This window comes from Emys orbicularis, chromosome 18, assembly GCF_028017835.1.
Source record: "Emys orbicularis isolate rEmyOrb1 chromosome 18, rEmyOrb1.hap1, whole genome shotgun sequence".
Lineage (NCBI taxonomy): Eukaryota > Metazoa > Chordata > Testudines > Emydidae > Emys > Emys orbicularis.
This window is the reverse complement of record NC_088700.1, coordinates 9504944-9521555: the sequence shown is the minus strand read 5'-3', so window position 1 is coordinate 9521555 and position 16612 is coordinate 9504944. Positions and strand designations below refer to the sequence as shown.

The following is a 16612-nucleotide window of genomic DNA, read 5'->3' as shown; positions in this document are numbered from 1 at the left end:
CAGAATCCATTGCCTAACCCTGCTTTTCTGCAATAATACGTGCCTACTGCTGGGCTAAAGCCAGCATTTTGTCATGGGCCACTTATCACATCCTGGAAACCAAAGCCAATGCCTAAGTCAGATGTGTGTTAGGGATGGGCCTGAGTCATGGACTTCAAATCCGAATGGAACTTCCTCCAAGCTCAGGGGGTGCTTGGATCTTGAGTTCAGCTTGAACGTAGGGATTGGCCTGAGACATAGCATTTGGTTCTAGCGGGCAGCTCTCCGGAGTTCACTGGGTACATTCCAATTTTGTGTCTTGATCAGAGCTGATAGCTGCTCTGTGTGCTTCAAAGTTACAGGGCGATGGGACGCTAAGGGCTCGATTCAGCCCCTTTAGATATACAGAGCTGGACCCAGTCCCTAAGGGTCTGTCTACACAGCAACTAGACACCTGCGGCTGGCCCGTGCTAGCTGCCTCAGGCTTGCGGGCCTCGGGCTGCCGGGCTGTTTCATTGCTGTGTAGACTTCCAGGCGCAGGCTGGAGCCTAAGCTCTGGGACCCTCCCTCCTTGCAGGGTCCTAGAACCCAGGCGCCAGCAGGTGTCTAGTTGCTGTGTAGACATACTCTACATCACCCCCTGCCCATTGCTGAGTGCCCTCAACTCACATTGAGAGTAGAGGATGCTCAATTCAAGCCCTTAGCGGGGTTAATTTCAGTTAAGGCATTTTTAAACCCATTGCCTCTGCCGGCTGCTCCCTGGCAATACACACAGTTGTCTTTTGCGCTCATTAGGCAGGATAGGAGATGATTTCTTAGTGTCTGCCTTTGCCTTCGTTTGCATTCTAATTACGCACAGCACCGTTTTAGAATGGAAATGCTGACAGGCTGTATAATGTACAATTTCAGAATTTTCCCTCAGGGCTGTAGTCAGGATAAACGCTGTTATTAATATTGATGTGACAGGCTCGTATTGCTGCGGAGACATGACATCATGTTGACAGCTATGTGGCTTGTTTACAATATGGGAAGGTAACCAGCAGACTCTCAGAGATGGCTTGTTTAAGGAGACTTACTAATAGTCACTTTAAAAACTCAAGTATCAGAGGGGTAGCCGTGTTAGTCTGGATCTGTAAAAAGCAACAGAGAGTCCTGTGGCACCTTTAAGACTAACAGATGTACTGGAGCATAAGCTTTCGTGGGTGAATGCCCACATGCATCCGACGAAGTGGGCATTCACCCACGAAAGCTTATGCTCCAATACATCTGTTAGTCTTAAAGGTGCCACAGGACTCTCTGTTGCTTTTTAAAAACTCAGTAAGTGTCAGGCCATGAGCTGGAAGCTACACATTGCAGTAGGTCGGGGGGCATGTGATTTTAAACATACCCACTTATTGTCTTGTTAGGGTCTCCCCAGGTTGTGAATTTTTCTCCATGTGATAGAATCAAGTTGCATAATCTTGATTTGGATTTCAAACATGGAAAGAACCCATCACCTTGGGACACTACAGGGGACTGATCCCTAGACCTTCAGAGCTAAGAGTTTGAGTTGCTACAGCTTCACCTGAAGGCTGGCTGGGACTGGTAGTTGGCTTATATCTGTGTGGACCGTGTGCAGAGAGGGAGCCTAACACACACACAACAACGGGGTACATCCATCCAAAGTTGAAGGTGTTTGGAATTGGTTCATTATGCATATACAGGCCATTGTCAAAATTAGAATCTGGATCCAGGTTCACCAGATGGAACTTCTTCCCTGGTGCCTGGGGTACTTGGATAGAGGTTCTAGTTCTGACACCACTCTGGAGTGCCCGTCATAAGAAACCACCACTCAATTTGTTCGCCCCTACTGAGATGCTAAGAGTTCCATGGGCTTTCGTAGAAGTGACTTGAAGTTCCTTGTTGGCAGGCCAAGGGAGCTTGCACTGCCACTGTCTGTGCCGTGCATTATCCAGTGGATACAGAGAGGATTCCAGTCTCGAGAGCTATCAACCCGACACTTTTCAGAAGCCCTATATTTACTTTCAAAGTAAAACAACAACAAACACACACCCTCCAAATATGTATGCATCAGAAAATGTGTTTCACTATTTCGTACAGATGCATCTTTGTCTCAGTTTGAGCACTGCATTTACTATACTCTCTCTAGTGGTAAATAGCATCTGGTGCTTTTGTTCAAGCCCCAATCAATGGAGTTTTGCAGATTTATAACAACTGAGAATCTGGCCACAGTATATAATTAAACCCGTTATTAATTCATATTAAATGGATTATATGTTTGGGTTTTTCTTGCACACACACAGAAAGCTAATGGACCATCTCTATTCTCCACCAATACCCAACAGTCACAAACAGCCCCAGCGTGATAGAGAAAAGTCTGAGACCCTCAGCCTACGTAGATCTGTTTAGCTCCCTTTGAGGATCTGGTCCTTCATATCTGTGAATGAAAGTTTCTTCCACTTTAATAAAAATAATTATCAAGGTTTGGTCTACACACAGATTTTGTAGTATTTCAGCTAGGAGGGTGATTTTTTTACCAATATACTTATACCCGTACAACCCCTAGTTTGGAGGCAGTTATACTGGTGTAAAGACGCCATACATTTTGTCTTTATGGGGAAATTGACTGGCATAGCATAGTTGAACAACTTTTCTGCCATAGCTATTCTGGAATAATGTACACACTGTATTTCAAAATGAAACTGACTTTATTCTGGAATAATCACTCCACTTAGGAGGCAGAGGAAATATTCTGGAATGAAAGTGATTTTATTCTGGAATGGAGGGCTCTCGCTGGGGGTGCGGGCTCTGGGATGGGGCTGGGAATGAGGGGTGTGGGGTGCAGGAGGGGGCTCGGGGCTGGGGGTTGAGGTGCAGGAGGGGGTTTCGGGTGCGGGGTCCCAGCGGCACTTTCTGAGGCTCTCAGGAAGCCGCCAGGTCTCTGCATCCCCTAGGTGCATGGGCAGCCAGGGAGACTCTGTGCGCTGCCCTCGTGCCTGCAGGTGCCACCCCCGCAGCTCCCATTGATTGCAGTTCCCAGCCAATGGGAGCTGCAGAGCAGGCACTAGGGGCGGGAGCAGCGCGCAGAGCCTCCCTGGCCGCCCATGCGCCTAGGGGCTGCTAGGACCTGCTGCCACTTCTGGCATTGGCGCAGAGCTAGGGCAGGCAGGGAGCCTGCCTTAGCCCCGGCCCCTATTGCGCCCCCAACTGGAGTTTTAATGGCCCGGTCGGTGGTGCCGACCGGAGCCACCAGGGTCCCTTTTTGACTGGGCGTAAAGCAGCACAGCTTCTGTGTGTAGACCAGGCCTTGGGTCCTTCCTTGACACGGTAGGAAGGCTTGCGTGTTCCAGTGACCCTGAAAGCAATGCCGGCGAGAGACTGAACTCCTAGTAGGGCCACCCACGCTGGACCGGTCAAAGGGCTGTGAGCAGGCGAAGAGCAGTCCACTGGCCCGCCGGGCTGGGGGCTGTGCGACAGGCCAACAGCCTACCCTCATGACAAAGCTGAGTGAGAGCAACCCAGCAAGGCGCCCGTTCCGGGACGGCAGAGCCTTGTTCGTGTCCTTAGCGACGTCTGACGGCTCGGGGAAGGATTCCCATTCCGACGGCCTCAGATGCCCTTTGCTTCCCTCTGGCTGTGCTATAAATCTGCGCGCCTGGCTGTGTGTCTTGCGTCGGGAGAAGAATGTAGCTGTGCTCTTGGACAGCGTCGCCCGCCCGGCCCTCTCCTGGAGACGGTGGGGCTGTGATTGTAGGATAGCGTAGTCCTTTCTGTCGGCCCCACCGGCAAGCCCGTGCGGCTGTCTCGCTCAGCCTGGCCTGGCCTGCCTTCTTCCCCGCTAGACTCCAGGGGTGAACACTTGGCTCTGCTGGCTCTGTGTATGTGTGTGTCTGTCTCTCTCTTGGTGAGGAGAAACGCATGCGTACAGCTCCCCGCTCCACTCCTCCACCAGCCTGGCTGCAGGAAACCGGCTGGCTGCTGCTGGCCTGCATCGGGGAGCTGAGCGGGTTAAACCCTGGGCTTGGGGGGGGGGGGGGGGGAGACATCTCAGGGTGAGAAGTGTGAATTCCTCACAGTCTGTCTGACAGCTATAAAACCGACTAAAGCTGACTTGGGAAAGCCACTAGGCAGCTCCTCCTCGCTGGAAACCCAGGCTCTTTGGCTGCCCTTTGAAGTTTGAGGAGAGAGAGAGAGAGAGAGGGAGGGAGAGAGAGAGAGAGAGTTTGTGTGTCTGCAGCTCCTGCTCCTCCTTTTGCTGCTGCTGCTGCTGTTGCTGCTACTCACTCTTCCCCCCACACACAAGCCTTTGCACCTGGTGTCTGGAGCATCTTCAGCCTTAAAGCAAACCCCTTGCACCTTACTGGCACTTCCCAGTTTTTCAAGGTATGGCTTATTTATTGTACTTTCATGGCAATGATACACACGTTTTTAAATCTATTGATTTAGAGGAAGAAGAGGAAAAAAAGAAACCAAAATATGAAAAGACAACCCTCTTCCCCCCCAAACCAAGCAAAAACTGGTTGAAGTGCCAGAAAAGTAACCAGCCCCTTTAGGGTCAGAGAGGGCTGGTTTCCCCACCTGGATTCCTCGCTTTGGAGCTAGGTTAGACTTTGTTGGAGTCATGTTATGTGTCAGGAGACAGTTATATAACCTTGTAGAATTATTGGATGGGAAAGATGTTAAAGCTGTCTCTCTCTGCTTTGCCATTAGGACACTGCATTTCTCTCCTGTCCATAGACTCATTGATTGTCCTTCAGTTTTTGATAGGTTTTTATTTTAGCTGGGGTTTTCTCTCCTACTCTGCTCCCCTAAAGATTCGGTTTATTTTTTTGACTGAACAAAGGATAACCCCATAGCAAGTTGTTTTATTGGCTTGGGACCAGCAGTGTCTGGAAGTCTTAATGAAAACCAAGTGTAAGGCAAGTCTCAGCCACCTGTCCCCGGGACACACAGCCAAGAACTCTGGGCTTCAGTTAATCAGTGGACTCAGCTTTGGAAACCATCTTCAGAATATTAAGTCAATACATGGGGGGGGGGGGGGAGTAGGGGAGGAGAAATAAGAAAACTAACTGATGATCCCGTTAAATCAGACACCAGCCAAATTTGTGTTGACTTTACCCCTAGGGCCACCTTCCCAAAACTGCTACAAAAGCTCAGGTGGGGAAATGGGGAGAGTATTCAAGGGGCGGAAGAGACACTTTTATGCTCCAGACCTGATTGCAATCTTTCTCCCCCTCTCCCCATGGGCAGTCTAGGTCTCACTTACCTTCCCACTTTATTGAATATTTACTTTTTAAGGGAAGTCTAGTGTAGGAGAGAGGTTTTTCCTTTCAAACATGTGGTGCTTTGATTGCCTTGAAACATGATTTCCTGAACTTGCTCATCTCTGTCTCCCACAGTGGGGGTTCCACTTCACTCTAAAATGGACTAGGGTATTGCACTGCATTTTCTTTAAAGTCATGTCATTCTGGGTTGCTGGGTTTTCTTTTACCCTTCCTTCCTTCCAGAGATGCTGTAGGGGACAGAAAGGAAAGGCTGACATTTGTGATTTTAACTTTGGAGGATTTCTTTGCTATAGGAACAGACTTTTCCATCCGCAGGAACTAGCGTAGAACAAGAGGAACCGCTATTGAAAAAAGGAAAAATAAGGGCTGTCAATTGTAATCCCTTTTTCATTTTAATTATTGAGTGACAGTAGCAGAAAATATTCAGATGATTTTGCTTTTTAAATGTCCAGCCATTTCTTCTTCTTCAATGTTTCCTGCACAGCATTTGCAACTCTTCACTCAACTTTTAAAAGCACCGACATGCTCTACATTTTGGCTAATTCTCTTGCTGTCAAGTGCTTTCATGCAATTCTTTCAGAACCAGATCCTCAGCTGGTGTAAATCGATGTGACTCCATTGTCTTCAGTGGACACAAGCTGGTGATGGAGGGACCAAGAAGTGAAAATAAATTAGACTGACTGCCACATTGAGAGGAGACGTTGATCTCAAATGGAGCTACGTCGATTTATGCCTGTTCAACATCTGCCCCTATATTTTCTTTTAATTAATTAACTGTGTAGCAATTATGGCCATTGTAAAAGTCCATCAGTCCTTTTTACAAGGGAGTGGTTCTTGCCAGTAAACAAATCCTTATTCTTATTTATGATCATGGTTATTTTGCCTTTTGGTGCTGACACAATAAAACAGGCTAGCTGATGCTGTGCCTTCTATCTATCCCAAAGCGCAGTGGCTCTGACACTGTAGTGTGAATCTCATCGCTAAAAATCTGCCGCTAATGAAATTACACCAGTGTTTTGAATGGCATACATTTGGGCCTGTTGCTTTACAGAATGAAAATAATCAAATGGCGCTGGAGCAGCATCTTCATCTGTGAAAGTTCTCACCTGAAGGGGACCCTGGCCATTGTCCTCTTTGTAGGAAACATTGCCTTTGTGATATCTCAGGTAAGTGTACCAACTTGGCAGGTAAAATGCTGGTGCTGAAAGGATAGCTCCGTGTTTACCTGGCAGACTGATTTTCTGAGCTCACAAAGGGAAATAGGCATGTCCCATTGAGCCCAGGTATTCTCCAGCACACACATCTTATTTTTGACGCTGTGTTTTGGAATCTGCAAGCAAAGACTCTTGAACATATGTGTTAGTTATTCCACTGGCAGGTTTTCCTTCTGCAACTTGGTTCTCATTAAGAGGGAATTTCACCTTATCCACAGTGTTTACATAAAATGACACATAATTTTGCATGTTCGTTAGGTGGAACAGTTCATTCTCCCCGGTTCTTGGTCAGTTGCTAGATTTTTGGATTCCTTTTCATAGAACGTCCTTATCCTTTCTCAAGAAACACAGAATTTATCGAGCTCCATAGCCAGGAGAGTGGATGGAAACATAACCCCCCAATGAAAAATTAATCTTCTAACCCCCACGGAGATGATAAATCCTATGTTTATTGAGAAAGACACTTGCTATGCATGTGTGGGTGCAGAGTGGCAATCCATTAAGATCCCAGAGCCAGCCATAGGGATGGGTGAGGATGAGCGGGAATGGTGGCAGAACCATTGCTAGCATTCCCTACTACTGCTCCCCGATGGAAGCAGTGTGCATCACCCCAGCACCTGTTAACAGCAGTGTCATCAAAGGAAAGCTGGGGCCTGGGAACATCTCCCAAAGTGTCAGGCCATGCACCGAAACTGGATGCATTAAGTGCACCCACAGCCTTTGTAGCATCCAGGGAGATGGTTGGGAAGAGATTTTCTGTTCTCTCTTCTACTTCACCACCCATGCATCCACACAAGGCAGGCGAGGGTTTTGCTTTGGGTTTGGAAGGTGCTGTTTCCATTGCTTTTGTAATTAAACCGAAGAACTGCTATATTGGGTCAGACCAATGGTCCAGCTAGCTCAGTACCCTGTTTCCGACAGGGGCCAGTACCGGAACTTCAGGGGGAGTGTACACAACAGGCCAGTTGGAGTGATCCACCCCTGCCTTCCACTCACAGCTTCTGGTAATCAGAGGTTTAGGGTTGCCCTGGAGCATGGGGTCCCATCCTTATCATCTTAGCTAATACCCATTAGTGGACCTATCCTCCATGAACTTACCTATTCTTTTTTGAACCCAGTTATACTTTTGACCTTCACCACATCCCATGGCAATGAGTTCCACAGGTTAGTTGTGCGTTGTATGAAAAAGTACTTCCTCTTGTTTATATTATACCTGCTGCCTATTCATGTCATTGGGTGACCCTTGGTTTTTGTATTGTGGGAAAGAGTAAATAACACTTTTTCCCCACATCATTCATGATTTTGTAGATCTCTGGCATACCCCCCCTTAGTGATCTCTTTTCAAAGATGAGCAACCCTAATCCTTTTAGTTTCTCCTTGTATGGAAGCCATTCCATACCCGTTGATCAACCTAACTCTTCAACATCCTGCGTTTTAATTCAGTGTGGACCAAGGATCAGAATGTACTGAAGAGTTAAGGGTACTGTCTTCGTCTGGGAGGTTTTGGGGCCCCTCCTGACTCCATCACACCTCCCATTTTAAGTTAATGGGAATTCTGATTGAGTGAGGACTGAAGGGGAAAAGCTATGCCTCTGGGAAGTGGGTGGGGGAGGTGTAGAAGTTGCATAAGGCCCTGGATTAGAGCTGGTTGAAAATTTTCTGACAGAACAGTTTTCCATTGGAAAATGCTGATTCCACAAAAATGTTTTGCAGGAATGCGTCGATTTCAACGAAATTTCATTTAAAAAAAAATCAAAATGATTCATTTGAATGGGGTCAAAACATTTAATTTCAATCTTATTGAAATGTTTCATTTTGATTTTTTGTTTCAAAATTACTTTTGCATTCTGAAATTTATTTATTATATTATATTATATTATATTATATTATATTATATTATATAAAGTAAAAATCAAAATGAAATGGTTAGACTGACCTGAAACACATTTTTTCAGAAAATATCACGTCATGGGAGTTTCTGAATGTTGACGTTTCGTTCCAATTTGGAACAAAAACACATTTTGAAATTGTGGAATTTCCCACGAGACGGCACTTCCAGTTCCTGCACATTGTAGTGGGAAATGCTGTGTCTCTTCTGTGTATAGGGGTCCATGCCATGGAGAAGCCACTCAGGTAGACTCCTCATCCCCTCTGCGCTGTGATTCTGTGCACGAGTGTGCAGCATGGGGCGGGTTGAGGAGAACGTGGCCTGTGAGCTGCATGGATCCACCACATGGTGGAGCAGCACGGCAGGCTGCAGTTACAGCTACCATTATGCTTGGATACTATGGTGATGGGTGCTATAGAAAACCCCAAGATAGGGAAGTTCTACAGGCAGACTGTTCAGAGTCTCCATGCCCTGTTCCACAGTTGGAGGGTGATCCCATTCCCCTAATACTCTCACCTTTCCCACACTCAAAGCCCTCTCGCTTGGGCTTTGCCCCAGAGGGTCCAGTTTTGGCCCTGAGTGGGGTCTGCTGTCTTGGGGCCTGGTATCTCTGAGTGCAGAACTCCTAGTCATGCTAACTTGGCAGTGTAAATGTTTAACACCTCTTCTCTTCTGAACATGAATGCCCGGCATTGCGAATAGGATAACGCGCAGACGTCAAACAGCCTCGAAGAAGGAGCAGATGTCACGGCATACTGGTGGGGGGAGTGGACCAAATGGACAGCATGCACAAGAACCTGTGGGGGAGGTGTCAAATCCCAGGAAAGGCACTGCCTCCGGCAGAGGTACTGTCAGAATAATTAAGTGACACACGTGTACTACATGGACAGAAAATTGTAACACCATCTACCTGACCTGTTAGGCAAACTGCACAAAATTCGGCTCTCGGTCACATTCTGGCAACCCCACTGAAATCTATGGATATTAGCCTTTGTATCCCAGCGGTGAATTTGGTCCAGTAAATTACACCATAGTAAATGTGTCATTGGTGAAATGTGCTGGATTGAAAGCCCTGGAGAATGAACATCTATGTCTGTCCATAGAACAGGGACACACACAAGCGTGCTGTCATGCTCCACTCCTGAGCAGGAAGGGCCCCCTCCGAGGGTGAGAAGGCTGTCACCTTGCTCTCTCCATTCAATGAACCTGCAGCCTTTTTGCTCCTGCAACCAAATAGAGTGTCTGTCAGTGCCAGTGAGACTGGGTGTTTTTATGATGTGGATGTTTGTCTTCTAGAAGCTGGGCTAAAACCACCATCTCATTCCTCTCAAGCCACTAAATTAATAGAGTCATAGATTTTATAGCCATAAGGGACCATTAGATCATCTGTCTCACCCCCTGTATAATACAAGTCATGGAATTTCATGAAGTTATTCCTGTATATGCTCAATAACTTGTGCTTGACTAAAGCATATAATCCTGAAAAAGATCTATCTATCTATTTATCTATCTATCTAATCACATTTCATGTCTAAATAGAGTAATTAACAAAAATTCTGTGAAAAGAACAGGAGTACTTCTGGCTCCTTAGAGACTAACAAGTACTCCTGTTCTTTTTGCGGATACAGACTAACACGGCTGCTACTCTGAAACCTGTCAAAAATTCTGTGGTGGCTTGAACTGTAACTTAACAGTTAAATAGAAGCCTGTTCCTGCACCCACTGAACTAGATTGCCTTTGGGGCAAAGACTGGCTGTCTTTTTAGTAAATGTTCATAGCACCTATCACAGTGGGGCCCTAGCACACTGGAGCCTCTGGGTGCTACCATAATAAACTTAATAAGCAATGATAGTAATTGAAGTAAATGGCATCATGGTTTAAGGCATTGCCACTATTTACGGGAACCCCTACAAAAGACAGGGAATGTAGATTTTATTTGTCAAAGATTCTAACCATCATTTCTTTATTCAGAAGAAAGTCAGTGAGTGGGCTTGCTAACAAAACTTGCACTGGGACATCCAAAAGATACCAGCTCTGCAAAGTACAAGTAAGAATATTCTTTTCTCATTGGAAATGTTCCGAATAATATATTTTTAATCCGGATCTCTTAATACAACAGTATTTCTGGGTAGCTGGGAAACTCACAGGCAGTCATCTTGTCACATGTCCTAAACCAAGTGACTGTATTTTGATTCTTGGCTTTTCGATGGCTCCCATCACTGCAGTATTTGAACACCTCACAGAACCCCTTTGTGGTAGGGAAGCGGCATTGTCCCCCATTTGACAGATAGGGGATTGAGGCATAGAAAGATGAAGTGACTTGGCCTCATTCGCAGAGTAAGCCTGTAGAAGAGCTGGAAACAGAACTCAGTTCAGCATCTTAGCCAGTTATAGCCCGTGGTTGGTGGTAGCAGCTGCACCCCGTAAGTGGGGATTTTGGTTGGTGGAACTGCCTCTTTCCTTGCCCACGGGTTGTGGGACCACAGAGAAAGTTTCAAGCAGTGCCTGCACAGCCTCCCAACTCCCCCGCAGCAGAACTGCCCCAGCACCGCTGTGTGTCAGGTGCTCTGATGACAACTCCGGTGGGAGCAGAAGGAGCCGAGCTACCTTGCAGAAGGCACTCAGCACTTTGCAGTACTAGGCCCTTTAAGACATAGGTAGCAGCCAGGCTCCATGGACTGGAGCAGGCTGTGAAATGCTAATTGTGGAAGCGGCCAGTTGAGGTGTGCCAGAAACCTTTACTGCGTTTTGTTTTCATCAGGATATTAATGTATCCCATTCTAGGAGTGCCCTCCCACCGGAAGGAGCTTTCGAGAGGAACAGTGTTCATCATTTAACTCCCATGTGTATAACGGAAGAACGTATCAATGGAAACCTTTATATCCTGGTAACAAGACATTCTTTGTGTGTTCTATAACGCTTAGCCAAAATATTTTGATAGTTACAATGCTATATCCTTCAGGAAGACTCAGGGACACCACCTGCCCAGGCTCAAAGGAGCATTCTGCAGCCACAAAGCACTTGTAAAAAAAGAAAAATTACAAATTAGCTCAAAGGCTGGATCCTGCAGTCCTCTCTCGGGCAACACTCCCATTGACTTCGGTGACTCTGGACTTGCAGCTTGAGTGTTAAAGATCTAATAGACGAGAGAACATGGAGAGATTGACTGTTTCAGCAATTAGAAGCTGGTTTGCCCAAGCAAAATGTCCAATGAAGAGTTCAGTGTGGCCATGGAACTGACTCATTTCATTTCAGTGACATTTGGTCACACACACACATCACCTCTGTAAATAGCTCTCTGTTTTATCTAGTGTCACTGAAATGAAACAAGTCAATTCAATGGTTATATAGGATGCAACTTTTTAAATTGCCTATGTGACCTTGGAGCCTACATCCCATATTCAGAAATGACTCAGGCACTTAGCTATAGATTTTTCCATCAGACTTTGGCTCCCAAGGACCAGATTTTTAAAGGTTTTTATTTAGGCAGCTAGAGATGCAGACAGGACTGAGTGGGATTTTCAAAAGCATCTAGGCACTAACTCCCATTGACTTCAATGAGAGTTAGGCACTTCTGAAAATTCCACCAAGTCCCTATCTGCATCTTTAGTTGCCTGGATAGCTTTGAAAATGATCTTTGACAATCTGGCCCCGAGTACCTAAGGCTCAGATTTTTAAAGGTATTTAGTTGTTGTTGCACTCAGCATTGCAATGCCTAACTGATTTAGGAGTCTAAATCTCATTTTCAAAATAAGAGTTAGGCTCCTAAATCAGTCAGGCATTGCAACACTGAATACGGCAACACCTAAATACCTTTAACAGCCTGGGTCTAAGTCTCTTTTGAAAATGGGAGTTCGCATCCCAAGGTGCTTTTGAAAATTTTACCCATCATGACTGGGCCTTGTCTGGGGGTGCCAGGAGAACCCTTGTGTCACTCTGTGCAAGAGCCAGGGACATTCAGGGGAGCATTGGGAGCGCTTGCATCACCCTAATGGGGGCAGGGAGGAGGTGGAGCCAGGAACCTGCCATTCCTTTTGCATTAAGAGTGGAGCAAGGTGCACCATCCAAAAAGAAGGTGCTGCCTGCAGACCTGTACATAGCAGGGAGCACTGGTGCCTCATGCCTTCTCTTTGTCTCTCCTACAGTGATACAAGTCCATGGTGCACCCCAACCCCTGTCCAGGTCAGGCCTGTCTGGTAGAATGTGGCCCATAATATGAAGGTGGATAAATGATTCATAATCAATCATTTCTTTAGCCTCTTTTCTGTGGCCAGGTGGAAATTTCCACAAATATATTCACTATTGGAAATTATTCACTGGATAGTTTCAGTGAATAATTCTTGATCTGTAGCTGATATGCGAGCAGCTCATTGTGAGATTCTGAAAAAGGCTATTTTGAAATTCATGCTGTTGTAATGGGACATATAGGCCAGCTGGTATATTTCTGTTCCCTGACTAGTTGAGTGTAACTCTTAGAATCAGGTTTCTGGAGCAAACATGAATTTGCAATTTGCTTTCTGTGAATATTCTTCAATATCCACTTAAAATTCACTGTTTCAGTGAATGTTCCTGCCAGTGGATTTAGCCACCTGAATATCGGTGGAAAGCAAATGCAGTGGGGGAAGGGGAGTGGGGGTGAACACAGCCCAAATGAGTTAATTAACAAATTCAAATTAAAACGCGTCGAAGAGTTTGCAGTGCTTGTCCATATACAGCTGTAAATCTTATTTTATCTCTGTGTTAGTCTACCTATTTAATCTCCATAGATATAAAAGTATATATTAATATATATAGTTATTAGATATATAACGTGTATACGTATGACATAGCTATATATCATGTATAGATATATTTAAGCACACATTTGTATTATACTGCAACCCCTTACACGGGTGAGTAGTCCTTACTCCTGCAAGTAATCCCATGGATTAATGTTAACTCTATAGTTTATAAATACACAGATTTTTCAAAGCTGCCTTGGAGATGCCCATCCGCTAAGCAGCTTTGAAAATTCTCAGCCCTAATGTATATATAATTGATAACATTAGTACATGGTATGACGTGCAGGAGGTAAGGACCACTTCCCAGTGCAAGGATTTGCAATGCTGGGCCTGTCCTGCTCTCAGAACTGCAATCCCTAATCTGGTTTCCAAACCCTGAAGATGGTAGCTCCTGAAATGTGGCTAACTGTGCAGTTCATCATACCATTGATGTTGTTATCTCTCTTAGCAGACATTAGTTGACATTGGTAGGATGAATGATTGTGTTTCTCCTGTTTTGAATCTATGTTTATATCCTTTCCCCTTAGATGACTATGTTCACATTTCTAGCAAGCCCTGTGACCTCCATTGCACCACTGTGGATGGTCAGAGACAGTTAATGGTTCAGGCTCGGGATGGAACATCCTGCAAATACACTGATTTCCGAGGGGTTTGCGTGTCTGGAAAATGTGAGGTTGTTAAACATTATAGCAAAAATATTGTCAGTAGCATTCAGAAAATTACAATGGGTGCAATATTTGCCTGGCCCTCAATACTCTATTTACCATTTTTCTAGCCAATTGGATGTGATGGGATTCTATTTTCCACCCACATGTTGGATAAATGTGGGGTTTGCCAAGGGGATGGGAGTAGCTGCACTCATGTAACTGGGAGTTACAGAAAAGGAAATTCTCATCTCGGTAAGACTTTACATTACCCTTTCCCATATTTATAGCATATGTCTTTTAACGTAGCTTTTTTGATACATTAGTTTCAGTTTCAAAATACTACCAAATGCCCTGTTGTTTTCTGGGTTTCTTTCCTTTTTTCATGTTCTGTCTTTTTTTAAGACTGTCACTCTTATGTTTTAGGACAGGGGAAACCCTTCTTTTAAAGGATACAGGATTGAGAATTACACTGATCCAAAATCTGAGCCTCATTACACTGAAACTTGGAGCAGCAGAGTTATACAATGGACCAATCTCAGTTTTAAGGTTTTATTTCTAGCTACCACTAAAGCGAGGAATAAATGCTTTACCACAATGGGAAGCTAGGATATCTTTGAAAAACTAGGATTCCCAGAGTTAGTACAGCATAAAGCGTTAGAGCCTAATTCTTCTTTCACTTACGCTGGTGCAAATTAGGAATAACTCCATTAAAATCAATGGTTGACATCTTCAGTTGGTGTGAATCAGCACAGCTCTATTGACTTCAGTGGAGCGACACCAATTTACACCTGCTGAGGATGTGGTCCGGCAGTTACACTGGTATCAAATCAATGTAAGAGAGAGGAGAATCAGGCTGGTCATCCCAAACAATGGTGGCTCCTGAGTGACCCGCCAAGAAATGCACCAATGTCCAACTACCAGGCTAGCTGCTGTAGCTAATAAAAGTTCTCAAATAGCCCTTCTTACAACAGTTCATTGTATTTGATCTGCAACCTTCAGACTTTAGATGCAGTTATGAAGATCTCAAACACTCATATATTACCCTTAACACTTTTGTGGCTTTCTCCCTTCTAATCTACCTTCTCCACATCGCAGGGTAGCAGTTCTGTACTTCTGAGGCCGTTTTCAAGATCATATTTCAGACTAGTTCAAGAAAATAATTCTAGGAACCTAGGATTTTTTCCATACTGGATCTGATAACTAGTTCATTTAGCCCGATATCCTGATTCCAGTAGTGGGCAGCAGGGATGTCTTTCAGAAGAATTCTGTCGGGTCGTAAAGTTGTGTTAGCATGGAGAACTTTACGTGGGATTGTTTTCTAGCTTGGAAAGTCAGTGCGGGAGGGTGGAACATACAGGGTCTGTGGGGGGCAACTGCTGCTCTAACCCCACAGCAAATGGCAGTCCTAATGATCAGTACTTGATGCTTCTAAATAAGGTATAACCCTCCACCCCCATAATATTCATAGACAAGTGTGCCTGGATCTATATGGAAAAATAATTTCTTCCTGCCCAATATGAGGATCATTTTACACATTGATGAATGTGATTTGATTTTCCTTTTCTTAGTGTGTATAACTGTAAATCTTATTATTGGTCATAACATTATTCTGATTTAATTGCATGAGAAATATAAATGGGGTGAACAGTAGGACACAAACTATGGGTTCAGAAATACTGTTAGTATTTTTCTTAGTGCAATCAACACAATTGGAGCTACATTATAAGGCAAACGGATGCTGGTTTACAAATAGTTTTCAAGATCAGTCTCAGTGTGCGAAGGTCCAGTAAAATGTGCCTTTGGGTCTGTCTCCACTGCAGCCATGTCTTCATTGCTATTATTATTTAAGCTAACTAGACCAAAGATAGCTTGCATATGTGTACATGTGCTGCAGTCACATCTCTGATTGCAGTGGAGACAGACTCTTAGTCAGAGATTATGGGCGAGATCCTCAACTGGTGCAAACTGATGTTGCTCTGTTTAAGTTGATGAAGTAATGTCAGCTTACTGCTACGGAGGTTTTCACCCCTGGAAAAAGAAGCAGGAAAGCTACCTTATATGGATGGACGTTATGAGTAATATGATGGTTATTAACGTCTATCGTAAAAAAATGTAATTGGGAAGGATCAAATGTTCAGAAAGCCATCTTTCCTGAAAAGTGGCCAAGCTTGATTCTTGAACATTTTCTTTGTTCATATTATCGGTTACAAGGTTTTCCTTTCATTAATGTATAGTTTTCCGTAGGCTATTCTCTGGTAACGCACATTCCTGCTGGAGCCAGAGATATCCAGATAGTAGAACGGAAAAAATCGGCAGATGTTTTGGGTGTGTATAACCTCTTGGTACTTCGCTAAAAATTGTGTGTGTGTGTATTCATTTTTTCTTTGCAAGTAAACGCATTTGTTGAGAATACATTTGCAGATATGGACCAAATCCTCAACTGGTGTAACTCGTCATAGCTCTGTTGAAGTTAATGGAGCTACACTGATTTACACCCGCTGAGAATCTGGCCCAGGCAGTGGCTTTAACTCTGAACCATTGAACAATGTATATTACTGTTGTTGCAGAGAATTGTAACAGATGCACGTCCTTGATCTCAAATAATTGCCGTGCACCTTCATTTCTTTCTTGATCCCATGGAATTTCTGCATTTCAGTGAAAGTACATTGGCTACAACATGCACTCAGTAAAAAGCAAATATGACTTAGATGTTTGCCTCGTTGATATTGTGGTGGAAGGTGGCTAATGCCGATGACTGAATGCGGGTTTCAGATCGGTACAGGAATTGGATGGTGTGGGCAAATTGACTCTGCTCAAG

The 16612-nt window shown here is 44.7% G+C and overlaps 1 protein-coding gene across 1 annotated transcript in view; it reads left to right on the top strand.

The window, feature by feature from the left end:
- The first annotated feature begins 6316 nt into the window (after positions 1-6316).
- ADAMTSL2 (ADAMTS like 2) overlaps positions 6317-16612 on the top strand; it is a 44272-nt gene continuing 33976 nt past the window's right edge. The window contains exons 1-7 of the mRNA XM_065418908.1: positions 6317-6430; positions 9069-9211; positions 10338-10413; positions 11151-11253; positions 13675-13820; positions 13923-14046; positions 16039-16119. Coding sequence (XP_065274980.1) covers positions 6317-6430; positions 9069-9211; positions 10338-10413; positions 11151-11253; positions 13675-13820; positions 13923-14046; positions 16039-16119 — 787 coding nt within the window. The remainder of the gene's footprint in view (positions 6431-9068; positions 9212-10337; positions 10414-11150; positions 11254-13674; positions 13821-13922; positions 14047-16038; positions 16120-16612) is intronic.